Source organism: Globicephala melas, chromosome 16, assembly GCF_963455315.2.
Source record: "Globicephala melas chromosome 16, mGloMel1.2, whole genome shotgun sequence".
Lineage (NCBI taxonomy): Eukaryota > Metazoa > Chordata > Mammalia > Artiodactyla > Delphinidae > Globicephala > Globicephala melas.
Genome location: NC_083329.1, coordinates 18,903,588 through 18,930,382, shown reverse-complemented (window position 1 = coordinate 18,930,382; position 26,795 = coordinate 18,903,588). Strand labels below are relative to the sequence as shown.

General features: G+C 45.1%; 1 protein-coding gene across 1 annotated transcript in view; it reads left to right on the top strand.

Moving 5' to 3' along the window:
• RBM20 (RNA binding motif protein 20) overlaps positions 1–26,795 on the top strand; it is a 216,529-nt gene that overhangs the window by 157,535 nt on the left and 32,199 nt on the right. The window contains exons 5-8 of the mRNA XM_060286236.1: positions 611–708; positions 12,359–12,493; positions 17,239–17,370; positions 26,083–26,162. Coding sequence (XP_060142219.1) covers positions 611–708; positions 12,359–12,493; positions 17,239–17,370; positions 26,083–26,162 — 445 coding nt within the window. The remainder of the gene's footprint in view (positions 1–610; positions 709–12,358; positions 12,494–17,238; positions 17,371–26,082; positions 26,163–26,795) is intronic.

The following is a 26,795-nucleotide window of genomic DNA, read 5'->3' as shown; positions in this document are numbered from 1 at the left end:
TGCGTCTCCCTCCCACCCTCCCTATCCCACCCCTCTAGGTGGACACACAGCACCGAGCTGATCTCCCTGTGCTATGCGGCTGCTTCCCACTAGCTATCTGTTTGACATTTACTCCCCATCTTTAATAACCAAATGTCCCCGATGTGCCTTTGTGGACACATCTATAAAGCAAACAGATCCCAAGATGCTAAAATGCATTGGGTCTGCTCTCTGGCCTCCTCAGTGTTTTCTACGTGTTTTAGACGTAAAGCTTTGCTGGTTATCAACATGCCCAGAAGTATAATCATGCCAATCACTAATCACTGTGTTAAAATGGAATTTTCACTTTTCTCTTCCCACTTCTGTCCTAATAATGACTTTATTTTGGGGGGCTTAAACCAGTTATTTTATTATGTTTGCCTTACGACTTTTAAACATTTATGAGAAAGAATGATTTATTTCAAGAAAGAAAAGCTAAATTTAATATTTTTTTAAAAGAACATTTAGTAAAATGTCATTTTTAGTTTTAAATAGGAGGAACATTACTCTTGCACATATCCATAAATAATGACTTCTGAAGGTCAAGGAAATGACTAGGTTTTCACCCAGTTTTGTGTAATTTACCGTTTAGATTACTCCTCAAATCTTGGAACATCATATGCGGCCATTCCTGCGAGGTCATTTACTCAGTCAAATCCCGCATTCCCTTCAGCTTCCCCAGGGACAAATGTGAGTACAGAAGCATTTTCTCCGCTGTCATTGGTCATCATCAACGCATCTGTATCACCTGCTCTGCCTGCGTGTAGAGGTACAGAAGGGGCTGGGGTGAAGCTGGCACAGATGGGGCTTAGTGCAGAGCAGGAAAGCAGAGGTCAAGAGTTGTTTAATTCAGGGTTTTCCCTGGTGGTCCACAGGCTGGGGCTCCACGCTCCCAGTGCAGGGGGCCTGGGTTCAGTCCCTGGTCAGGGAACTGGATCCTGTGTGCCACAGCTGGGAGTTTGCATGCCGCAACTGGAGATCCCACATGCCACAACTGGGACCCGGCACAGCCAAATAAATAAATAAATGGATGAATATTTTTTTAAAAAAAGAGTTGTTTAATTCAGTCCAGCTGGTGTTGAAACACATAGATTAAAAAGCTGACATAATTTCTTAAAATTGAAAGCACTCAAAGATTTTCTAGCATTCAGCACTGGTTTAGAAAAAAATAAGTATGAGGGTTTTGTGTGTGTGTGTGTGTGTGTGTGTGTGTGTGTGTGTGCTGTGTGTTTTCTAAGACTTGGACATTTTATTGAAGTGGACCATTTCCTGTGAGTGGGTAATTCTGAAACTTGAACAGAAAGAGAAAATGTGTTTGAAAAGTACGGACCGTGCACTAGTGGTATTTTTGACCCCTTGGGGAAATGGTGACGTCTGCATAATATCAATACTTCGTTTTTAGTTGTGTTTGTGTTCCTTCCTCTCTACAACGGGCACTTTCGTCCCCCAAAGCTCTAAAGATTCATTCCTCCTTCTTCCAGCAATTGTGACAACTCGCTCTCCCCACCTCAGTTTTCCCCCTGCGTGTAGCCTGGTCCCCCAGGAGCTGCCCAGCTTCTCTTCCTCCCTGGCAAATGTGGGGAAGGGGGTGGGAGCCGCAGAGCCACCTGTAAAGCAAACTGTGTTTGGCCGAACCCTGCTTGAGGGCGCATGTCTGTGTGGTTTTGCCTGTGCCTGTATTTTTCCAATTCGTGATGTGAGCAGCTGCAGGCTCTTTCTTCTTGCGCTCAGCAGAGCGGGCCTCCACGTGCCGTCCCTTCCACGTGTCTGTCGGGGCATTTGAGCAAAACTCAGGAAGAGCAAGCAGAGAAGTGTAGGTTTTAGACCCTGGGGGCTGAGTGAGTGGGGAGGCGAAGAGGTTCATGATGAGAAGTGAGGCCTGTCTGGGCCGAGATTTCCATTTGTTTGTGTGTGTTTATTTGTGTTTCGGGGAGACGTGCTTCAAGAGGGAGCCCCTGTCTGCAAGCCCGTGTGTGAAGGAATGTTGTGGTTTCCCTCTTCAGTCTTCAGGCTGAGAGCCACGGCCCGTCAGTGACAGCTTGGGGTCAGTCCTAGGAGAGCAGAATGGCCGGGTTCAGTGAACCTGGCATTTGTCTTGGAGTCAGACGCCCGATGACTTGACCTTGTGTCCCATGGGGGCGCTGTCCGCTCCAGCACCACCTACCCCAGGGCCTGTTTCCCACACTGTGGACCACGGAGCCAGTTCTGAGATCCCAGCACTGAGCGGAAAGGGGCTGTGACCCAGACAGGGGAGGCAGGGCTGGGTGCCAGATGGGCCAGGGGTCTGGGCACGGGAAAGAGAGCCCGTGTCAACTGAGTCCCTTTATGAAGGGGCAGGGGCTGAGGGAGCGAGGAGAGGCAAGGGCAGGGTGACTCTGTGTCTGTCTGTGCCTCAACTGCGTCCTCCGGCACTGACCAGTGAACCAGAGGCCCTTTGCTGTGGATAGGGAGGCAAGAGGCCCTAAGTTCATGTCCCAGTTCCGGATCCTGCAGCTGAGAGGCCTTGGGCAAATGGCTTTACTTCTCGGAGGCTCTATTTCCTTAAATGGGGAAAATACTCTCCTAATAATGACTTTTGAAGTTAGGTTTTCACTTGGCTTTGATCCTTCTGATTATGCCTCTAATCTCGGAACATCTTATGTGGCCATTTGAGCACAGTCTCCTGATTCGATGGTCTGAGGGTAGACCAGCATTGTCCTGCCCTCGTGAGGGTCAAATGAGACCATGTAGGTGACAATGCTTTGTGAACCGTGCAGTGTGTAAGAAGTAATAATGGCTATTTTTGTGTAACGAGTCTGTTTAGCCTGCTGTGGGGAACCTATGCTAAGGCTAGCTCTGTCCGCTGGTCATGTGATTTGGGGCCAGTCTCAGTGTCAGCGTTCCTCCTGTGCGAATCTGTCTGGGAATCCCTGTAGTCATATCTGCCCTCCCCAGCCCGAGAGATGCTGAGAGGCTCCCACGGAAGGGCTTTACTTAGGTGAGGGGCAGGCACGAGCGATCTGCTGACACGTGACCTTTCATGAGTACAGTTTCCTCCAGACGCCTAGAGATGGGCATTCATCTGGCTTGAGCCTGAGAAGCAACACAAGGAACATTTTGCTTTCAGCACTGGCAGCAGCAGGAAGATGATGGAGAGCCCAGAAATTGTCGGATATGATCATAATAGCACATTTACATAGTGCCCAACACATTCTTAGCATTTTTTTGTATGTATTAGCTCATTTAATCCTCCAGACAACTCTGTGAGGGGAGGAAACTGAGGCACAGAGACACTAAGTAACCTGCCTAAGGTCACACAGCTGGTAAATGGCAGCACTGGGATTTGAACCCAGGGAACCCGGCTCTATCTAGAAGCCTCATTTTTAACCGCTAAGTGCTGCTACCCAGCTCTGAGGGTCTCTGACTTCTCTCCCTCGTGATGATTCTCTCATTAGTAAGTTCCCTCCTCCCCTACTCCCACTCCACAAGCTGCTTAGCAGGCTCTGAGGCTGCCTGGGGCGATGAGGACTTCTCAGGCTTTGGCCAGCAGCCGTGGAGCAAAAGGTGAAAAGGCCATCAGACCCAGCAGCCGAATTCTCCTGTACCGTGACAGTGTCTCCCAAGATGAACCCGACATTTGGAGGCATTTCTATATACCCATTGGAGGTGAAGAGCTCTCATCTGACTGGTTTTATCGTTACAAGTGCTGCGAAGCCTTGCTGGTCACGTGAGCTTCCCAAGGATAATCTGGGGGATGAGGACACAGTTTGCCCCAGCCACTCCCTGCATCATCAGTGCCTAGATGTTCACATCCTTCTGTCGGCTTCTGGTCCTCTTGTTGCCATTTCTGGCAAATGCTATCGAATGTGGGTATGTCACTTTGGAAAAACCTGAAATCCAAAAATATTGACCTCTGGAGAAGAGCCGAGAAATGAAGAGCTGATGAATCTGCTACGATGCTCTGCGAGGCTCCTTTAAGTAGCAGGAGAGTTCCTCAGAAAAATTATTGGGTTTTTTTCTGCCTACAAATGCTGACCTACCAAGATAAGTAGATACATCAAGGGGTGGTTACTGTGTTACCAGAGGATGCTTTTCTGGGCTCCACGAGTGGCCAGCGAGCTCCTTTTGCATTCTGTTGGTTTTTTCTGTTTACATATTTATGCTTTTTGTGAAAATTCAAACAGAAAAGAAATATTTAAGGAGGACAGTGAAATTCCTCCCACTTCCCCCCTTCCAGCTACTATAGAGAACCCATAAAGGCTTTGATGCCTTTTCCTCCAGGAGTGTGTTCCAGTCCAGTGCCAGGGCTTTTTCTGCCTGATTCCGTTTACATGAGTCTTTTCAGAAACACATTTCGTTGAGTAAAAGCTGGAACAGCCAGGACTCAGCCATTGTCATATCACTATTGTTTATGGAGCAAAGAGCAGTCTTTCCTTCTAAAGCCCTCTGTTTTTAAGCAGGGGAACACAGTGACAGGGTGCTCCGTGTCATGACTGAGGCTTCAGAGGGTATCTGAACTGCCACGACATCTATAATGACCACATGACGCATCTACGGCCTCCCCCAAGCCCAGGCTTGGCTGAATTTACATTTGTCTCAGCTCGGTGGGAATGCAAGCCCTTTGTTTCCATGTTTATTTCTGACAGAGATGGGGGCACTGAAGTGACAGTCGTGTGCTGCATTTGCCGAGGGTGGGTGCTTTGTGTCTGTCCCCTCCAACCCCAGGGTCCTCCAGCCCCAGGGTCCTGGGAGAGGAGCATTCACTTTCACTTAAGCTTCTGCCATTTGACAGAGCAGACGCACTTTATCCTTTGCTGCCTGAGTTGTCATAAACAGAGTAATCAGGTTTCTAGAAGGGGCCATAGGGGCCTTCTCAGGCTGTAAATCGTTTTCTTGCGCCTGCCTGAGATGCACTTTGCCTGCTGGCTGTCCCCGGAAAACCGCCTTGTAGTTTTCACAGCCACCTTGGAGTTTATTTAGTGCTGGTGCCTCAGATGGGGCCTCCCTGGCCTGGGACGATACACATTGTTTTTATGGTTTCTTTCTCTCCAGGACCCTGCACACCAGAAAACGTGTATAAATAAGGAAACTGAGGCACAGGAAAATAGAAATGTTTTTGAAAGACCAGAGGTTTAAGTCATACGTTGTCCCTCAGATTGCTGGCTGTTTCTTGAACATCTGTCTGTCCAGCTTGGCCTTCTGGGTCCGTGGCTCAGAGCACTCTGGTCTCCTGACTGCCAAAGAGCATGGAGAGTTCTTAACTGATGTGGCACCCTCCCTCACCATTCCAGCTCTGTCCTCGCTCTTGTCCCCTGGGCAGGGGTCACCTTGTACATTTTCGAAAAGAGCAACGAGTGGGGAAAGAGGAGACCTGGGTAGGTTTTGTTTTCTGGGTTTTTTCCTTTTCTTTTTACAAATCTGAATTATTTTTTCTTGTTGCAAAGCCAGTAAAATGATGTAAAAAATTTTAAACGGTAACAGAGATATAAAAAATAGAAACTCTAACCCTGCAGAGAAAGCCAAAGGTAAATGTCTTTGCCTATAGCTATCTATCTCTAGCTAGTGTACATGTGCATGTTCATTTACTAAAAGTATATATTTTGGGGAAAGTCAGATTACCCCATATCATCTGTTGTGCAACTTGGTTTTTTTTCACTAAACATAAACTCTCAAGACATATTTTAATTGATTTATAGACATCTTTTCACATCTGAACATAAAACACTCTCAGATGTTGTAACACCGTCTATTGTGTACGTTTACCGTAATTTATCAAGTCTGTGATTGATTGGTTTTTCAGTGAGAGTTGTTATCACACATCTACCCCTACTTCATTGCCCACAGATTAAGTTCCTTACCTTCTCCCAGGCATCAGTGTCTGCATACACATTGATGAGTGTGGACCAGATGACCTCCTGGTTTTAAGGTTCCATGACTCTAAAGTTTACAGTAATGTTGAAGTTGCTCATCACATGAGCCACCCAAGACCCGTAGGCAATCCGGCACCAATAAAAGTAGATTTTCTCTAAGTCAAAGGTAATATACTTTATAAAATATTTGAAAGTATCAATAAAGACATCTTTCTATCCTCCAAGTTACACCAAGGTCCATAGCTTTGGAACTCATGCCCATTCAATCTCTGCATAGTATGTTCGAAATCAACATCATGAGAAATAAACATTTGCCCTGTGTCTGTCCTCAGGTTTGTTTAGCACAAACCCAGCAGAGGCCCACAGACTGTGTGCCAGAGGAAATTAGGTCACATCTAAAGGAGATCAGGCTGGAGCAGAGAAAATTGTTTATTGTTTACTGAAGATCGAATCTACATTTCGTAGAAGCACTTAGAAGCTCTAAGAAGCACTTTGAGAGACTTCTCTCACCCCGCAGGCCTCTTGCCCTGAGCCACATTTTTATTGCAGCTCTGTGAGTTATTTGAACTGGTGCTGTTCTTTGAACTCATCTGCGGAGCCCGTTCCCACCTGCGTCGGAGGGCATTGAAAGGTCTCAGAATCTTCCTACACAAGTCTGCTCTTTTCACATTTCCACCCATCTATAAAAGATTTGTGGGTGACTTGAGAGGTCTTGGACTCGGCTGCATGAACCATTGGAAGCAGCATCTGGTTTTAAATGAGTGACCCCAGCCTGTGAAAATGTACAGCCCAGGCGCCTGATTGCACGTAGGGCATTCGGGTCGTGCTGGTCTACGAGCGGACTGAAGTGTCCTCCGGGCTGGTGAAGGACGATTGTCCCCTTAGGTTAGTAATGAGGGCTTCAGTTACAGCCCAGACGCCTTAGCTCTCTTAGAGATTTGACCTTGGACTGGGACGTTCCAAATGCACTGTCGCATGTGTGCCTCCTGGGAGCTCAGCAGGCAGACCGTCAGGTGGGATGTTAGCGGAGCTCATCAACACCAGGTCTCACAATTCTCTCTAAACCCAGCTGCTCTTCTGCCCCAGAGCACATCTTTTAAAATTTATTTTAGTAACTTTTAATTTTAATATAATTCAGACTTACAGAAAAGTTGCAAGAAAGGTATAAGGAACACTCCCCCCACATATACCTTTTGCCTAGATTTACTACTGTTTTTACATTTTGGCCCATTTACTTCATCATTCTCTCTCTGTGTCTCTTCTGTCTCTGTCTCTTTATCATCTGTCTCTCCAACCATCTCTATCTTTATCTGTTCATCCATCCATCCATTCATCCATCCATCTAATGATCTATGCGTATTTCTCCTGAACCATTGGAGACATGGTACCTCTTCACTCCTAACTACCTCAGCATGAATTTCCTAAGAACACAGACTTTCTCTTACATAATCACAGTACAGTTACTTTTTTTTCCCAGTCCAGGAGCATCATAGCACATCCTTTAACCATTGGAGGAAAGAAGGAGACAAGTATTTATTTATGGAAGCCTGCTGATGCCAGGCCTTGCACAAAGGCACTTTACATACATTGTGGCATTTTTGTCTTCTAGACGGTCCTGTGGAATCAATGTTTATTTTCCCTGGTTTATAGACAAACAAACTCAGGCTTGGAGAAATTCAGTAACTTGCCCACGGTAGTCACTGGGGAGCAGGGACACAGACCCAGGTCTGTCTGATATTCCCACTGGCCTGGCACTGGTGCCTGAAGACCGTGAGGCGGCACACACCTGATGTGTGTCTGTCCTCAGAGAGGCAGCGTTCCCACGTGTCTTTAGTTTATCTCGGTATATGATCTCAACTCCTCTCGTTCATTCAGGGAGCAGAGTCTTTCTCAGGGCAGAGCACATTGGCAGGGTGCTCACTGCTTGGAGCTTATCTTCAGCCCTGTAAAGATGAAACCAGCACCAGCACATACAGGCCTGTCTGAACAGTGGCCGTGCTTGTGCACATATGCATGCATGCTGAAACGGCTGAGCACACAGAGTGGGAGGACAAACATTCATTGGGACGGGGAGTGGGAAAAACACAGACTTCCTGTTTTTGCCCAACACAGTTGGGGAAACTTATCATTAACCTGGATCTTAGGGTTTAGCTTGGCAAGGCTTCTGAGAGGAGTGGAATTTTAGAACTTTGAGCCACATAAGCATGGATATTTTACATCTGGAGAGGACTTAAGACGTATAGACTAACTTCCTCATTCCAGACACTGGGGAACTAAGGCCCAGAAAGGAAAACTGGTTTGTCCTTGTCGTGTACCTAATCGGTCGCTGAGCTGGGACTGAAACCCAGCCCTCTGTCTTCCAAGATCAGGTTCTTTCACTACATCAGGAAGTCTTGTGCTTTTTACAGCCCAAACCGTTTTCGGTTATTACTCCTACCTCGAGCAGCACCTGTCCTGCATTTCATGTTTGGCAAAAGTACTGTATCTGCCAAAGTACTTACATTAGTGAGTAATTAACTAGCTCCCCATTTTTATGAATCGAAAAACACAGACACACCAAACAGACTTTCTCATCAGGGTAAGGATCTAACCAAGATTAGCATCTCAGTAAAGAAACTCAAAGTATGATCTCGACTCAGGTTCTTTTGTTTGTTTGTTTTTAAAGTTTTTAAAGTCTTTATTGAATTTGTTACAATATTGCTTCTGTTTTATGCTTTGGTGTTTTGGCCGCCGGGCATGTGGGATCTTAGCTCCCTGACCAGGGATGAAACCCACACCCCCTGCATTGGAAGGCAAAGTCTGAACCACTGGACCGCCAGGGAAGTCCCTCAACTCCGGTTTTTTAAATGTCAAAAATAACAATTCTTCCTTGATATATTACCTTCAAAGACCCTTCAGGACTTGGACTTCTTAGAGAACCCAGGTTGGGAATTAGCATAAGGCATCATGCTGTCTGCTCCAAGGCACTCAGGATCGTCTGTGACCCCAGTGGACAGATTTTACTCTAGAAGAGTACCACCTAGACCGTATTCTGCGTCCTCTCACCCCTTCTCCCCCATCGTCCAGAGTTCCCATAGGATGTAAGGCAAATAATAGCCATGTTTATATGAACTGTTCAAGGATAGAGTGATTATACATATAACCCCACACCCTTTATGAATCAAATATGATTTTGAACCTAGTTGAGTTTAACAAAAAGATACTTTAGTTCAGTGACAGAAAGGAAAGTAGACTGAACTACCCTACCTCAAATATTTGCAAAAGAATACCACACATAAAAAATGTTTCTAACTGGTTAAGATTTCTCACATGCCCTGACACCAGACACAGCACAGATTTTTGATGGGCAAGATTTTCATTTCATGGGTCCCTTAGAAAATGATACACTGAAGGGAACTGGTTAAAGTGAAGAAGCTGCTTGTGGCCACTGGAGGTGCTTTGCCCCAAGGGGCCAGTATCTTGGCATACCTGTAACCCATCTGCAGTTCACCAGTGGAGAAACTCCAGATTAATATGATTAATTGGAAGATTACTAAAAATCTCATGAGTATTTTAAGTGACGACAAGGGTGTCAATAAAATCCAATTTCTATTGCTGATTAAAATCTTGGGAGGAAAAAGAGCCAATGAAATGTACTTTTTTTCTATGTAAATAGATACTTTTTTTTTAGTTTTTCAAAACAAACAACTTTCTATTGAAGTAGAGTTGATTTACATGTTGTATTAGTTTCAGGTGTACAGCAAAATGATTCAGTTATACATATATATGTCTATTCTTTTTCAGATTCTTTTCCATTATAGTTTATTACAAGATATTAAATATAGTTCCCTCTGCCATATAGTAGGTCCTTGTTGTTTATTTGTTTTATATATAGTAGTGTGTATCTGCTAATCCCAAACTCCTAATTTATCCCTACCCCCTTTCCCCTTTGGTCACCGTAAATTTGTTTTCTATGTCTGAGTCTATTTCTGTTTTGTAAATAAGTTCATTTGTATCATTTTTTTTAGATTGCACATATAAGTGATATCATATGATATTTGTCTTTCTCTGACTTACTTCACTTAGTGTCACAATCCTCTAGGTCCATCCATGTTGCTGCAATGTACTTTTAAAATTTAAATGAAAATCTTAATTTAGACTCACTCATTTTAGCACCTTTCTGACTTGTCTGCAGTGTGACTTCATATCGTTCTTTGGTGACCAGCAGCGGTGAGGGTGTTTATTCCTCGGGAGGCATGCTCTGCTCTCAGCAGTACTTGCTATACTTACACTTGGATAAAAGCCTCTTGAGTTGCTCTTTCAGTCTGGAGGACACAATGAGAGAGGCGCTGGCCCTCGTGCCCAGTCACTAGGCAACGGGACAGGCAAGGAGCAGGGTCGGTCCAGAACTACCCTGCGTGTCTGCTCTGTTGTCCAAGCACGCGTGAGCCCGGGCCGGCCACAGCAGAGTCACATGGGCAGAAACGTGCCTGGCTCAGAGGAGCCAGCAGAGCACCCAGCCTCAGCCCTCCTGTTGATAAACTCAGAGGACTGGCCACTTTGCCCAGCCCGAGAGCTCAGTGGGGTCTGCGTTTTTGTGTGACCCCTCACCCTAATGAGAGGCAAAGATCCTGCCTCTTAGCCCTCCTCCTGTCTTCCCTGGAGAAGGGCTCGGTCCTCCTTAGCCAGGTTCGTACTCAAAGTCTCCCAGCTGATGGAGAGCACCGTTTGCACTTTAGGGAGGTGTGGGCATGCTCTGGGAGCGGCCTGGGCCACACACTGGAGACTGTTTCCTTTTGGGAAAGTGCTTGACGTCTGGACACAGTAGAGAGGGAGGTCTGCAAGGGGCACTTGGGTTTCTCCAATTCAGGGCTGAACCATCCAAGGAAATTCTTATTGACTCTTACTGTCCTCAGCCCAGATGAGACAAACGAGGGCTTTTCATGGTAGAATTACCCAATTATTAGCCCTTGTTAGGGATGAGACCTCAGACTTTCCCACTGTATTACTATAGCAGAGTAGGACCCACATCAAATGTAATTAGATGTTGAAGTTCACTTTATCATAGAAAGAAGATAGTGATTATGCAAATGTGGGCTATGCTATTAGTATGGGTTTAGAAAATTGCATCCTTCTCTTCCACATTGGGTTGGCTTATGGCTACTAACTCTTGAACCTCCTGGAGACTCCAGTCTGATTAAGGTTTGCACAGACCAAACAGACACACTTCCTCCCTCCAGGAGCTTTGATTAGGCCCGGGTCTTCATTTCTAAACTGTGTTCCTTAGAGATGCCTTTGGGACTGCTGGATGGGGGGTGGTGGCAGGGTGTTGGATCGCAAGGTTTGTCTAGAGCAGCACCTCTTTATTTGTTGAATATGTTGGGCTGGTGGGCAAGCTTTTGTTTGAAGAAAGGATTTCAAGGCTAACAAAAGTTTTGGAAACCACTGCCCTAGACCAAAGGTTGTCGCTGTGAATGTCTATGTATATGTATTAAGTTCACAAATCCTTTCTATGTTCATTTTCTTTATTGGGTTTTTAAAAAATTATAAGTCAAACAATATGAGACATACAAGAAATAGGTTAAACATCTCCCCTTACTCCCTTCCAGTTCTACCCTTTGAAGATAACCAGTACTGATAGGTTGATATGTATTGTCCCATACCTTTCTGTGTCTGTGCTGATATCCCTTAAAATGTTTCCACTGTGAAAAATTTCAAACATATAGAACAGTAGAGACAAGTGTAATTAACCCCTGTGTACTCATCCCCCAATTCCAATAATTATCAAAATTTTACATTTGCTTCATCTTTTTCTTATATTTTTTTGGATTTTTGCTTTGTTTTACAAGAATAGCATCATATTACACCTGTACTTGGCAACCTGCTTTTTACTTTATCTTAAAAATGTTTTCCTGATCAGCTCATTTACCACCTTCTTTCAATGGCTACATCGTTTTCCTTTGTAGGTGTGAACCATCAATTACTCAATCATTATCCTATGCTTGGACATTCAGGCTGTTTCCAAAACTTTTTGCAATAAATTATAAATTTATTATAATAAATTAACTGCAATAAATGTCCTTGTACATAAGTATTTACATATTGGTGTATTTATTTCTGTAGGCTAGATTTCCAAAAATGGGATGGCAGGATCCTGTGCTATGTATATTTTGAGTTTTATTCAATATGCTAAAGTACCTTCTCAGAAGATTGTAGATACACAACCTCCCACCAGCAACACATGTTATGCCCATTTCCTCATCTCTTCGACAGCCCTGGATGTGATTTCTCGTTAAAATTGTTACGAATCTTTTGTGTAAGGAGATGGCATAAAATCAATGTTTTATATGTCTCTGCAAATGGATTATTTTTCTGCATTCATTTTGTAAATTATAGTTTTTTGATCATTATTTGGGGGACGATAGCCAATAGGAGCATCTAGAATAGATAGAGGGCAAGGAGGAAATGTCTTTTGAAGACCAAACCACTGCTCTTTGTTCCCGTTTGCGCAGCGGAAAACGGGTGCTGGCCGCGTGGTACACATCTGCAATCTGCCGGAGGGAAGCTGCACGGAGAATGACGTCATTAACCTGGGGCTGCCCTTTGGAAAGGTCACTAATTACATCCTCATGAAGTCTACTAATCAGGTAGGTCTGGGCACTTTCACACTGGTATGTACCAGATAGACCGCACATTGGTGGAGGGAAACTACATAATTTTTTTAAAAAGCAGCTGTTCATAACATAAAGGGGTAATACACAGCTGGCCTCCTGCTGGTACAGCACAGAGGTTTTCATTGATGATGGTGTTTTGTTTCCTCTTGTTTCACCTGACCCTTCTTGTGATGGATCCAGGCCTTTGTGAGTTACCTAGAAGTGAGGATGTGCTTTGGAATGAGGTGCTCATTATCACAGAAAAGCTAGCAGGTCCCTAAAACAGAAATCCATGCACTTGAGTCTTTTCACTGTGTTACCCACCCCCTGAGCTAATGCCACTGTCTTTCTTACCTTCTGAGTTTCTCATCTCTGAGGGTATGGATTTTTGAGCCAGCCAACAACTGACGGGGAACGGGTTATTTTCACTGATCCTTGGTGTTAGCAACTGAGGTTCTTGGTTCTCAGAGCAGAAGAGTAGGTGGGAATTAATGGATGCCTGGTGAATCTACAGAACTAAGAACCCTTAACCTATGAGGATTGACTGAACCTTTGGGGGTTAATATGTTTGTCTTCATTTCTAAAGTCAAAGGGGGTAGTTTATACAGTGACTGGTCAGAAGTAACAATATTTAGTCTTTATTTTTAATAAATATTTTAACTTCAGGAATCAGGAACAGGCATAGGAGAAATTCTTTTCTTAATTAAGGCCTGAACTTTGGAGACTCAAAGCCACCTTGGATCATCAGTGGTCTTCCTCTGTCAACCTGGGCTTAGAATACCCATTTAGTCTCTTCATTCCTCCTTCTCAGAATTCTATTTTGGGCAAATTTCCAAAATTCAGCTTGCAACATGAATGCAGTGAGATTCACTGAATTTGTTTCATTCCCATGTGACCAGTGAGAGCTTGAGGTGCTAAAATGTTTGCATGAAGAAACAGGCACTTAGAGTCAGACAGAGAAAGATAAATACTGTATGATATCACTTATACTGTGGAATCTAAAATATACAAGAAACTAATGAATATAACATAAAAGAAGCAGACTCACAGATATAGAGAAAAAACTAGTGGTTACAAGTGGGGCAGGGGAAGGGGCAATATAGGGGTGGGCAAGTGGGAGGTACAAACTATTGGGTGTACAATAGGCTCAAGGATGTATTGTACAACACGGGAAATACAGCCAATATTTTGTAATAACTAAATGGAAAGTAACCTTTAAAAATTGTATAAAAATAAAAAATTTAAGAATTTTTAAAAAAGAAAGAGGCACCTAGAAAGCTGAGTGGCGGAATTTGAAAGAACCCTGACTTTTTATTTTTTAAACATCTTTATTGGAGTATAATTGCTTTACAATGTTGTGTTAGTTTCTGCTGTATAACAAAGTGAATCAGCCATACATATACATATATCCCCATATCCCCTCCTTCTTGAGTCTCCCTCCCACCCTCCCTATCCCACCTCTCTAGGTGGTCACAAAGCACCAAGCTGATCTCCCTGTGCGATGCGGCTGCTTCCCACTAGCTATCTTTTTTACATTTGGTATATATGTCAATGCTACTCTCTCACTTCGTCCCAGCTTACCCTTCCCCCTCCCCATGTCCTCAAGTCCATTCTCTACCTCTGCGTCTTTATTCCTGTCCGGCCCCTAGGTTCATCAGAACCATTTTTTTTTTCTAGATTCCATATATATGTGTTAGCATATGGTATTTGTTTTTCTCTTTCTGACTTACTTCACTCTGTATGACAGACTCTAGGTCCATCCAGCTCACTACAAATAACTCAATTTCGTTTCTTTTTATGGCTGAGTAAAATTCCATTGTATATATGTGCCACATCTTTATCCATTCATCTGTCGATGGACACTTAGGTTGCTTCCATGTCCTGGCTAGTGTAAATAGTGCTGCAGTGAACACTGTGGTACATGACTCTTTTTGAATTATGGTTTTCTCAGGGTATATGCCCAGTAGTGGGATTGCTGGGTCCTATGGTAGTTCTATTTTTAGTTTTTTAAGGAACCTCGATACTGTTCTCCATAGTGGCTATACCAATTTACATTCCCACCAACAGTGCAGGAGGGTTCCCTTTTCTCCACACCCTCTCCAGCATTTATTGTTTGTAAACTTTTTGACGATGGCCATTCTGACAGGTGTGAGGTGATACCTCATTGTAGTTTTGATTTGCATTTCTCTAATGACTAGTGGTGTTGAGCATCCTTTCATGTGTTTGTTGGCAATCTGTATATCTTCTTTGGAGAAATGTCTATTTAGGTCTTCTGCCTATTTTTGGATTGGGTTGTTTGTTTTTTTGATATTGAGCTGTATGAGCTGCTTGTATACTTGGGAGATTAATCCTTTGTCAGTTGCTTCATTTGCAAATATTTTCTCCCATTCTGAGGGTTATCTTTTCGTCTTGTTTATGGTTTCCTTTGCTGTGCAAAAGCTTTTAAGTTTCATTAGGTCCCATTTGTTTATTTTTGTTTTTATTTCCATTTCTCTAGGAGGTGAGTCAAAAAGGATCTTGCTGTGATTTATGTCATAGAGTGTTCTGCCTATGTTTGCCTCTAAGAGTTTGATAGTGTCTGGCCTTACATTTTGGTCTTTAATCCATTTTGAGTTTATTTTTGTGGATGGTGTTAGGGAGTGTTCTAATTTCATTCTTTTACATGTAGCTGTCCAGTTTTCCTAGCACCACTCATTGAAGAGACTGTCTTTTCTCCATTGTATATTCTTGCCTCCTTTATCAAAGATAAGGTGACCATATGCGTGTGGGTTTATCTCTGGGCTTTCTATCCTGTTCCATTGATCTATATTTCTATTTTTGTGCCAGTACCATACTATCTTGATTACTGTAGCTTTGTAGTATAGTTGAAGTCCAGGAGCCTGATTTCTCCCACTCCGTTTTTCTTTCTCTTTCTCTCTCTTTCTCTTTTCTTTTTTTTTGGCTATTCAGGGTCTTTTGTGTTTCCATACAAATTGTGAAATTTTTTGTTCTAGTTCTGTGAAAAATGCCATTGGTAGTTTGATGGGGATTGCATTGAGTCTGTAGATTGCTTTGGGTAGTATAGTCATTTTCACAATGTTGATTCTTTCAATCCAAGAACATGGTACATCTCTCCATCTGTTTGTATGGTCTTTAATTGCTTTCATTTGTGTCTTATAGTTTTCTGCATACAGGTCTTTTTTCTCCTTAGGTAGGTTTATTCCTAGGTATTTTATTCTTTTTGTTGCAATGGTAAATGGGAGTATTTCCTTAATTTGTCTTTCAGATTTTTCATCATTAGTGTATAGGAATGCAAGAGACTTCTGTGCATTAATTTTGTATCCTGCTACTTTACCAAATTCATTGATTAGCTCTAGTAGTTTTTTGGTAGCATCTTTAGGATTCTCTATGTATAGTATCATGTTATCTGCAAACAATGACAGTTTTACTTCTTCTTTTCTGATTTGGATTCCTTTTATTTCTTTTTCTTCTCTGATTGCTGTGGCTAAAACTTCCAAAACTATGTTGAATAATAGCAGTGAGGGTGGGCAACCTTGTCTTGTTCCTGATCTTAGAGTAAAAGAACCCTCACTTTTTGGTTTCCCGGGCTTCTGGCATAGACTGTGACAGCACGGAGAAAGGCATGTCTGAAATTCAAAAGCACATGTGAGGGAAGGAGGGAGGATGAGCTTGTTAAGCCCACGCAGTTCAAGGAAATGGGAGATGAGGGCCCACAGCAAGGGCTCCCTTACCACAAACCATGTTTCCTTTTCAACATTGAGGGACCAGATCATTGCAGCATCAGTATAGTACAAATCCAACAAATCTAAGACAATAACAGTGACGAATCTGCCACAGCGGCTCCTGGGGTCACCTGACAGGTCAGTCAAAACAGGCTATTTAGAAACTCCCTGTAGGCACTGACTGAGTGGAAAACCCGTTTCTTTGTAAGGGTTTTTATCAGAAAAGTTAAAGAGGAGAGATGCTGTGGAAACGTAACTGAGGGTCTCCTCTCTCTCCATCTTACAAAGACATGGCCTTCCTTCAAGCCTAGGGAGCCCCCTAGTTTTTTAGTGTATTTCTTTCTTTGCAAAGAAATTGAGAGCTCAGGTACCCAGGGCTTGTGTCTGTCTCCTGTCATCACCACCACCGAATAGCAAGTTTTTCAGGGATGAGCTCAAGGTCACTTGTGCAGCAGACTCACTCCCCCACACCCCCTTCCCTCGGGGGAACTGTGCGTTAATGGACCCTCCCATCCAGAGGGACTCCTGTGGCATGATGTAGCCCAGGATGGACATATGTAATTAAGAATAATGTTTGGTAACCAGGGGGATCAGGAGAGGGGCCATCTTATAATGAGCTCTTTTGCTGAAGTTAATAAATAAGTCTCTTTGAACAGATGGGATCAAAGAAAGTTCTTCCTTGTACTGAATTTTTCTTTTTATGGAGGTATAAAACACATACTCTAAAATGCACTCGTCTTAAATGTACTCCATTAATTTTTTACATGTGTACACCTATGTATTTGCTATGCAGGTCAAGATATAGAACATTTCCAGAACCCCAGAAGGTTTGCTCTTTTCCCTTCCCAGTCAGTATCTCACCCCCAAGCCCGAGGGAAGCTCAGCTCTAACTTTTACCACCATCAGTTTGTTTTGCCTAATTCTTGAACTTCATATACATGGAGTCATACCTTGAACAGAATTTTCTTTAAGACCATTCAAGTCAAGTCCAATGTCTGTCCTTCCTTTCTTTCCTAGGCCTTTTTAGAGATGGCTTACACAGAGGCTGCCCAGGCCATGGTCCAGTATTACCAAGAAAAATCTGCCATGATCAATGGTGAGAAGTTGCTCATTCGGATGTCCAAGAGATACAAGGAATTGCAGCTGAAGGTAAAGCATTCTCTCCTTCATTCAGTCATTCAACAAGCAACAGCTAAGTGTCTCCTCCTTGTCAGCCACTTGCCTAAGTGCTGGTGGGAAGGAGAGCACAGGAAAAGATCCAAAAATTACGCACTGCCTTTGAGGATATCACATGGAAAGGCAAACCCATTATAACATGGCAAGAAAAGTGCTCATTGAGGTAAGTACAAGATGCAAAGGGGTGCTTGGGGCAAGGTGACTACCTACCTGGGACCCAAGGAGGATTTTAAGAGAAGTCTTGAAAGATGAAGAAAGAAGGGAAAGGTGGTTGCTTTTCAGAGGTGAGAGTTCCAAGCATAAACCCCTGAATGAAACCCAGACAGGTCTTCAGTAACTTTTTCTTCATCTGTCGCCCCCTTGATCTTTTATTCTCTCCTCCATCCTCTCTATGTTTATTGTCTTAAGCCCCATAGAAAGCCTTCTATGCAGCACATGACTGAGTTGGCCATTGTCCGAAATAAGGATTGAATTGAGGTAATTCCAAACAGGGCTTTTGTTTTCGTTTTAGCTTGCTCTACCATTCTCTTCTTTTTTGTTTTATCGTGAAGTATAACATACAGACAGAAAAGTGACTAATTTTGTATTGCACAGTTGAAAAAGTAATAATGGGTGAACTCCCATAAGTCCCACAAAACCACCACCAAAGTCAAGAAATAGGACACGGACAGCACCAAGAAGATTTGTAAGTCCCTTCTTGTGCTCAACCCCTCCCTCTCTACTCTCCTGACCCTGAGATAACCATTTCCTTGCTTTTCCTTATTATTCTACCCCCTCTCTATGCCTTTTTTTAACATTATAGTTTAGTTTTACCTATTTTTGAACTTTATGTGAATGGAATCATACTGTGTTCTTTCATTCAACGTTATGCCATCTATGTTGGGTGCATCTTTATTTTCATTGTTATATAAATTTCCATTGTGTGACTATAAATTTGTTTAGCCATTCCACTGTTGATGGACATTTGGGTTGTTCCAGTTTTAGGGTATTAGAGACACGGCTACTATGAACATTTTCAAACATGTTATCCCAGTACCCATGTACATGTGTGTATAACCAGGGAATGTACATAACTAGAAGTAGAATTGCTGGATCACAAGGCATGCTTACCCTCAACTGTACTAGATGATAGCATTCCTACTAGTAGTGTCTGAGAGTTTTCAATAGCTCACCTTCTTGCTAGCACTTTGTCTTGTCCAACTTTAAAATTTTTGCCTCTCTGGAGAGAGTGTAATGGTTTATCATGATTTTATTTTTTATTTTCTATATTAATTGAGGTTGAGCAGTTTTTCATGTGTTTGTTGGTTATTCCATCTAGGTCTTCTCCAGTGGGAGATTTCTTTTTAAGCCATTTGCCCATGCTTTTCTTTTGGATTGTATCTTCCTATTGGTTTGCAGGAGTTCTCTTGGCTGGAGCCATGAGTCCGTTTGGATTTATTGTATTTAGTGCCACATTTGTGGTTAAATCTAACTTCTTATTTTGTGCTTTCTACTGTCCTAGTTAATGGGATTTTCCAGTTGACTTCAGCTCATTCCATATTTAGTTAGGGTCCATTTTGTTCAAGGCTCACAGCTCTTAATCTGCCTTCAAGGTTCAAGTCAGAAGACAAAGCCTCAGTGGTTGTTTCTAGCTAGGACTAGCATTCTGACAAGTCTACAGATGTAGATCGGTAATATGTCAACCAGTTGTCAAAGTCCTGATTCTGCTTTGCTTGCATTATTGCTTCTGAAGTTCGTTTGTCAACAGTTCTGCTTCAGGCAGAACCTGGCACTTTTTTTTCCAGCTCATGAAAGCCTGTTGCTTTTCTCAGACAAGTCAACGATCCCACCCCATTCTGTACCCAAAGTTCTTGTTCTCCTGGATTCTGCCCTGGGGCTTAGAATTGAATTACTGTACTGAATTCCCAGGGGAGCTTTGGTCTCCAAATGAGATGTTGTCATAAGGTTCTAATTAGGATTAACTGCAGTACTCTCCTTCTTAAAGTACCAAGGTGTTTGTAGTCCCTTATCAAGAGAGGTCCTTTGGGGTGGTGCCAAAACTGTGGGTTAAAGAGGTCAGATGGTCAAAGTTTGCATTCAGCAAATGTTCAGTGAGTGCTCACTGTGGGTGGGAACTGGGCCAGGCCCCACGGATTTGGAGGTAGCAAGTCTGGGGAGGTAGAACACATAACATAGAACCATCAACAGCTATGTGACCTATGCTAGATTGTAGAGTGCTAGCGCCAGCCTAGCCTCTATGCCTTCCCTCTTTGATGACCTTGGGCAAATTGCTTGACCTCTGTGAACCTCAGTTTCCAGATCAGTAAAGGACTATAACTTGTGTTCTTTGATTTTAAGCATTTTTTTTCATACATGGTCTCTCTGAGGCTCACAATCACTCTCCCCTATGAGGTGTGTAGGGTGGATAATAACAGTAATTAAAATAGTACAACAATAATAACAAGAATATATACCTTTAATTGAGTCCTGGGTCAAGTAATGTGCCAAGCACTTCAATACATTATCTACTGCGATCCTGGCGTCAGTACTGTCAGACAGGTATTATTATCTCAGTTTTACAGATGAGGAAACTGAGCCTCATAGAAGTTCAGTAACTTGCCCAAGATCATAGTTACTGGAAGAGCCATGATTAAAACCTAGGACTGCTTTGGTTTTGCACTGTATTTGCATCTCTATATTGTGTTTTTATAATCTCTATTGTCCATGTGAAAAACAGAGAAATCAGGTAATTTGCTTACAGTCATCCAGTCAGTAAGCAGCAGAGATGGTATTCTAATAGAGCTTATCAAACTTTAGTGTGCGTACAAATCACTTATGGATCTCATTAAAATTTCTGAATCAGTAGGTCTGAGGCAGGGTGGTGATTCTGCGTTTCTCACAAGCTCCCAGGAGATGCTGTTGTTTCTGGTCCTCAGAGCACACTTCGAGTGGCTAGAAAACATTTTTCCTGACCTTTAGTAAGGATTTTCTGCTTCCCAAGCAGTCACACTGCCTCTATGTGCAGGCATCTCAAGGCATGTTTCCACTGCATAGAAATATGTGCCTTGTGGTCCCTATGTTGACCTGAATCAGCTAGAACTTTAGCATAATGGCTAAAGTAAAAAAAGGAATGTTTTCACTCATGTAACTAAAAAGACCAGGAGTAGCCCTGGCTGCAGGCAGGGCTGCTTTCAGGGCCCAAATGCTCTCATGAGGACTTGGTTTCTGTCCACTCTGCTTTCGGTTCGCTTGGCTTTGTCATTGGGGTCTCCCTGCGGTGGCCCCTGACAGCCCCCGGCTCTCTCCTCTAGGCGGCGCGATGGCTTCAGTGATTCCAGCAGCTCTGGCGCCTCAGCCTCCCATTTCCTTCACCAAGAGAAAGCTGGAGTTTTTCCTAGTAGCTCCCACAGAAGTCCTGAAAGTCATTCCAATCAGGCTAGCTTTGGACACGTGCTCTTCCCTGAGCCAGTCTCTGTGGCCATGCTGTGACTGGCCAGGCCTGTGTCACCTGCTATGTCCTGGGAGCAGGCTGCAGAAGAGAGGATGGTTCCTGGGGAGGCAGACAGCGAAGCGCTGTATCCACATGTGTCACTGTATCCTCATGTGTCTCTGGGCCAAAGGGCTACCACATGGGGTCCCGCCAGGGCATGCAGAGGTGGGGGACATTTTGATGGGTCTGTGTCCTGGAACTTTACCTTTTGCTCACCAGGCAAAGTGGAGGGAGAAGAAGGAGAGATTTTAAGGCATTTTCTCCTCTCCTCTCTTGAATATTTCCTCATGCCAGTAATCTTGTCTCACTCTTTGTGGCAGAGATTTTATTCCTCAGGGCGTTTGGGGCAGAAACTTTCACGTAATAGGTGTCCAACAAATGTGTGAAATGAATGAGAAAGAGAAAATCTGAAGGAACAGTAAAAAAGTGAGTGTTTTCCTGCCTGCAAACCTGCGTGACAAGATTGGTTATTCTATAGAGACTTCCCCAGAGTCACAGTGTCTTACCGGCAGAAGGGAACTTGGAATAGTTTAAATCTGTGTGTTCCAGTCACTCCATCAGAAAACTGTCAGGGGAGTTTTCAAGTCCTCTTGCCCAGATGTTCTCATTTAGTGGATTGGGGTGGGACTGAAGCTCCCAGGTGGTTTGGGGACAGCGGGCCTGGTTTCAGTGTCACTGGTAAGTTGCCAGCCCTCCTGGCCACAGAGATGGTCCCTGGCCCTGGGAAGCAGTCTTGTGAGTGGTCCATGATGCTCTTGGCTAGGAAGAATAAATCAGCAAATGATGATTGAGGGTCTTTTCCATATAACATGTGGTGCCGAGAGCTACAATGAATATGAGAATAGTCCTCATTTGGGGAAAGTTTGCTGTCTCACTTGTGATTATTTTCCCAATCACAGAACAGCCTCCTGGGGCCCCTGTCAGCCCAGCGCCCCCCGAAGTTCCTTCTGTTCAGGTCGCACGGCCCCGGTGAGTCAAGGAATGGGGTTATGGATCGCAGCCGTTAGTGGCACAGGGCCCCGCATGGAATGAGCACTCCACGATGACTGGCTGGAGAGATGGAGGGATGGGCTGACGAGAAAGATCATGACAGTCTACAAATACTATACGCTGGGGTTGGCGGAGGTAAACTGGGGAGATAAACAATTCTCGTGATTTCAACCTGAGTGCATTCGTACGGAGCTCCTAGAAGTTCAGTGGCAAAAGGCAGTGTGACTTGCTTGTGTAAAGAAGGGAGAGATTCCTGAGTAGGGCCTTGAAGGGTGAGGCAACTTAATGAAACAGAGAGGGGGTTTCTGGGCAGCAGTCGGGTGAGAAGAGATGTAGAGCCTGGAAAGCACACTCATGTCAGAAACAGTCAGGGCTGCTGGGACAGGATCTGGCTCTGACAAGGTCAGGGCTCATCTGGAAGGTTTCAGCATCTTCCTGGGACTCTGGAGACATGTAGAACAGCCGCGGAGGGGTCCGGAGGCACAAAACTCTCTGGCAGCTTCCTTTATGCTGGCCCAGCATCTGCCTCCCTCTGAGGGCACACTTCCCTGGGACTGTATGGGGCTTGGAAGCTCACCCTTGTCCTAAAGTAGCAAGGTGTGTTGACCAAGAGCACTGTGGATGGTCCCCTGGGGGCTTGTTGACAGTGGAAATGGATTCACCGTGGGTGGGGGTGGGTTCAATATACACTTCTGTCTACTTTTGTGTGTGTTTGAAATGTTCTGCAATAAAAAGGTTCCCCCAAACATCATCGCAGGCCTACTCCGTTCTCTTCCGTTTCTACTCCCCTGCAGCGAGTACAGCTTTATTGTACCTGCCTCCTTTATACCTTTAACCGCAGGATAACGAGGCCAGGCCTGAAGAGGAAGATGGGGAGGATTTTCTTAGAGTGAAAAGTTGATTCTGTTATTTGAAAATCTTTGGCCACTTCTGACTCCTTCTCAGATGGCAGCTGGCAGGGTGTTTGGGCCAGAGAGTGCCAACAATTTGGAATTATCACTTAAAAGAGAGAAACTGACCTCTGGTCCTCAGAGGGGGGTCACAGTGCCTGTGACCGCCAGCCCCAGCGTATAGCATTTGCAGATCGTCATGTCCTTTCTCGTCAGCCCATCCCTCCATCTCTCCAGCCAGTCATCGTGGAGCGCTCATTCCATGCGCGGCCCTGTGCCACTAACGGCTGCGATCCATAACCCCATTCCCTGCCTCACTGGGGCCGTGTGACCTGAACAGAAGGAACTTCAGGGGGTGCTGGGCTGACAATGGCCCCAGGAGGCTGTTCTGTGATTGGGAAAATAAGGGGCAAGGAAATAGTTAAGCCCAGAAGAGGCTCTTCTAGCCCCCAAAGAACTCTGGATGCATCTCTTTGACCCCCAGGGGACCACATTGGGCCACTAGAGGGTGTTTCCATCTGTGGTGCTTGACTGGCTGCTCTGCCCTCATCAGGCGGCACCCGGAGGGGAAGGGTCCGAGGGGCTGCTGTCTGTGGTGGTGGAGATGCAGAAGGCACCATGAGCTCCTAGAACACCTCTGGCTCTGACCCTGGCCTGACCTGCCCGTCCCTGCAGGTCTTAACCCCACCACCCATGCTACCCCTGGGTAACCGGCAGAACCTCAGCTGCTCCCTGACCAGGCCCCCTCCTCTCACCCCAGGCTCTCCTGGATCTGGACTGGAAGGAACAGTCACGAGGATATGAGATTCCAGAGAGCAGAAGAAAAGTGTTGGGGACTCTGGGGACTCTTTTTTGCCACAGAAAGTCCCTGATCCAACCCCCTCAGGGAATTTGTGTGCTCTGAAAAGTCGCCATGGTACATTGTACCCAGCTTGGGGGCACATTCTTTAGCCTTCGCCTGTTCCAGCTTGGCAGGATGAGGACAGATTTGGGACTTGGGATGTGGCCTCCCCGGTGCCAGGAGATCTTATCACACGTCCCTGCACTGGATCCTGATGGCTCCCTCCGGCTTTCCCAAGCTGGCCCGCATGGAGGCAGTGCTGCAGTGGGTCTCCTGCGGACCAGCCATCCCAGGCGGGCCTCTCCCATGATGGTGCAGTAGGCAACTTCCACCTTGTGGCCCAAGGTGGGGAGGCAGAAGGAAGACCCACTCAGTGGAATCACCTCCACGTGAACCTTCTTGTTCTACCCACAGGTGGTGACCAACAACGCTGGTGGGAGGACAGATGGTCTCGGGTGGGGTGGAAGGAAGCATCCTGGGCAGTAGCCTTCTTCTCCGCCCAGGCCCACAGCCCCAGCTCTTTTGTTGCTTGGCCTTCGGTCTCTGCTTCTGGTCCAGTTTAAGCAGCTCAGGTGCTAGTTGACAGTGCAGGGCTTGGGTGATCTTGTTACTTGTAGGTGACACTTCCATGTGCTTACAGAGGGTCAACCTTTATAGCTACAGTCAGATGAAAGGGACCATTTGCCAAAAGTGTGAGGCTCCTTTCGGGTGGGTATCCTGACCAGTGCTCAGTTCCTGGGCCTTTTCTTGAACGGGGATTGACTACCTTCTTGACCTCCTCCTTCTTCACAACCACAGGGCTAGCGGTCACTTCCTTCTCTTTGACGTTCTCTCCTCTTGCATTTCGAGTTGACAAGAGATCCCTCCCTGGCTTGAACATTTTACATCCTTTCCCTAAGTCCGAGCTCTGACTTCTCCCCTGAACCCACAGGCAGCTCCTCCTTTATTCTCTCCTGAACTGTTTTCCCAGCCCGAGCTTCAATCTTAACAATAACACAGATAAGCAGCTGTGCACTCAGAGGACTACAGAATTCTAGTCCCAGCTAATCACAGAGCTCAATTCATATCTCTGGTCCTGGGTTTCACACCTATAAAATGAGATATTTGATGGTACCTAACATTTGTGTAGCTCTAAGATTTCATGATCCTTTGTTAAGTACGTAGGAAAAAAAATTGAGGATAAAAAGAGCAGTTGATTAAGTTTCTTAATAAAATTCTTTGTCAAAAGTTGACATCACCAGGCTTCCCTGGTGGCGCAGTGGTCGAGGGTCCGCCTGCCAATGCAGGGGACGCGGGTTCGTGCCCCGGTCCGGGAGGATCCCACATGCCGCAGAGCGGCTGGGCCCGTGAGCCATGGCCGCTGAGCCTGCGCGTCCGGAGCCTGTGCTCCACAACGGGAGAGGCCGCAACAGTGAGGGGCCCGCATACCGCAAAAAAAAAAAAAAAAAGTTGACATCATAGACTGAGGGTTTTTAGGTCTTTTTTTAACCTCAGTATTACTGAGATATAATTCACATACCATAAATTCCGCCTGTTCCATACACTTTAATTGGATGAATTTTGTGTAGTCTTTTGGAAAATGCTTCCATCCTTCTGTGCTCATGAATTTCTTTTTTTAATCATTTATTTTTTATTGTTTTGTTAATGTTTGGCCAGTGTGGGTTTAGGAAAGGGCTTGGGTTGGGATTTGGGAGCTGGCGTGGTCCTGTCCTGGCACAGTCATCCCATAGTAACTTCTGGGAAGGGCAGAGCCTTTGGGTGCCTGGCCTCCTCAGCTGGGAAGCCTGGCTCACCGCCTGCGCTGCCCACCTTGCAGATTTACGTTGAGCACCAAATGACCCCTGTGGATCCCCGCACTGAAGTCAGGAGTTGCAGGAAGCATGGGGCATAGAAAGGACCTTGGAGTTAAAATGCCTGTTGTCAGGTCCTCATTTTCTAATGATCTCTGTGACCTTGAATGTGTTCCTTAACACAGCACAACCCCAGGAGTCACCGTAGAACACAATGTGGCTGGCGGCTGGAACTGTGCCAGGCAGAACTCTGCCTCAATGACCTCTCTGGGTCTCAGTTTCCTCAGGTGTAAAATGTGGAGGCTGCATGTTAGTGATCTTCAAGTCTCTTTCCAAGTTATAATGCCTTCCTCCCTCCCGCCCTCTTTCCCTTCCTTCCTTTCACATTTTAGATATTTGCTTTTATTTGGAAGGAGGTGGGAGGTGGGTATTAACAAATGCTGCTTTTTCCCAGCATGTGGGTGGTGAGCCTCAGGCTCCTTCCTTCCCAGCTCAAGGGATGCCACGTGCCCTAGACCACGCAGCCCCACCACCATTCAGCATTATGGTCATACTCTTCATCCTCTGGATTAAACTTTTTCTTCCCCTAAAAAGGCACTTTTCCCCCTTTGGTGGACAGGGCAATGAACCCAAGTCCTAGCTGCTTCCTTCTGGTGTTTGCAAGACCATCTCTGGTCTGATGGTGACCCCTCTGACTTTGCCTAGAAACCTGGGAAAGCCGTGGCTGCCATCATCCAGGACATCCATTCCCAGAGGGAGAGGGACATGTTCCGGGAAGCAGACAGGTGAGGCCCAGTCTCAGGTCTCAGGGCAGATTCTGCGTCATTGGAACATTCTCCCCTTTCTCTTTCTCAGGGGTATTTGAGTCACTCTGTGCTCTGCCCTTGCCTCTGCCCTGTCCATCAGCCTCTCTGGGCCCTATATTTCCATGTGCCTGATGGAACGCATCAGTCCAGTCCAGTGCTCAGGTTAAACCTCAGAAAAGTTCAAGATGCTAAGCTTCCCCTCAGCTGCGCCTCCTTTGTTGTCAAGGAGTATAGGAGGGGATCTGCTGATACACAGCTCTCAAGGGCAAATGTACACTCTGCTAAAACAGCCTGAAAGTGTGTCTGTGTGTTGTGTGTGTTGTGCACGTGTGTTTGGTGTGTGTTGTGGTTGTACTGTGTTTGTGGTGTGTTGTGTATGTGTGTGTTTGGTGTGTGGTGTGTGGTTGTACTGTGTGTGTGTTGTGTTTGGTGTGTGTGTTTGTATTGTGTGTTGTGTGGTTGTATTGTGTATGTGGTGTGTTTGTGTGTGGTGTGTTCTGTGTGTGTTTAGTGTGTGTAGTGTGGCTGTATTGTGTGTGTGTTGTGTTTGGGGGGTGTGTGTTTGGTGTGTGTTGTGTGGTTGTATTGTGCGTGTGGTGTGTGTAGTGTGTT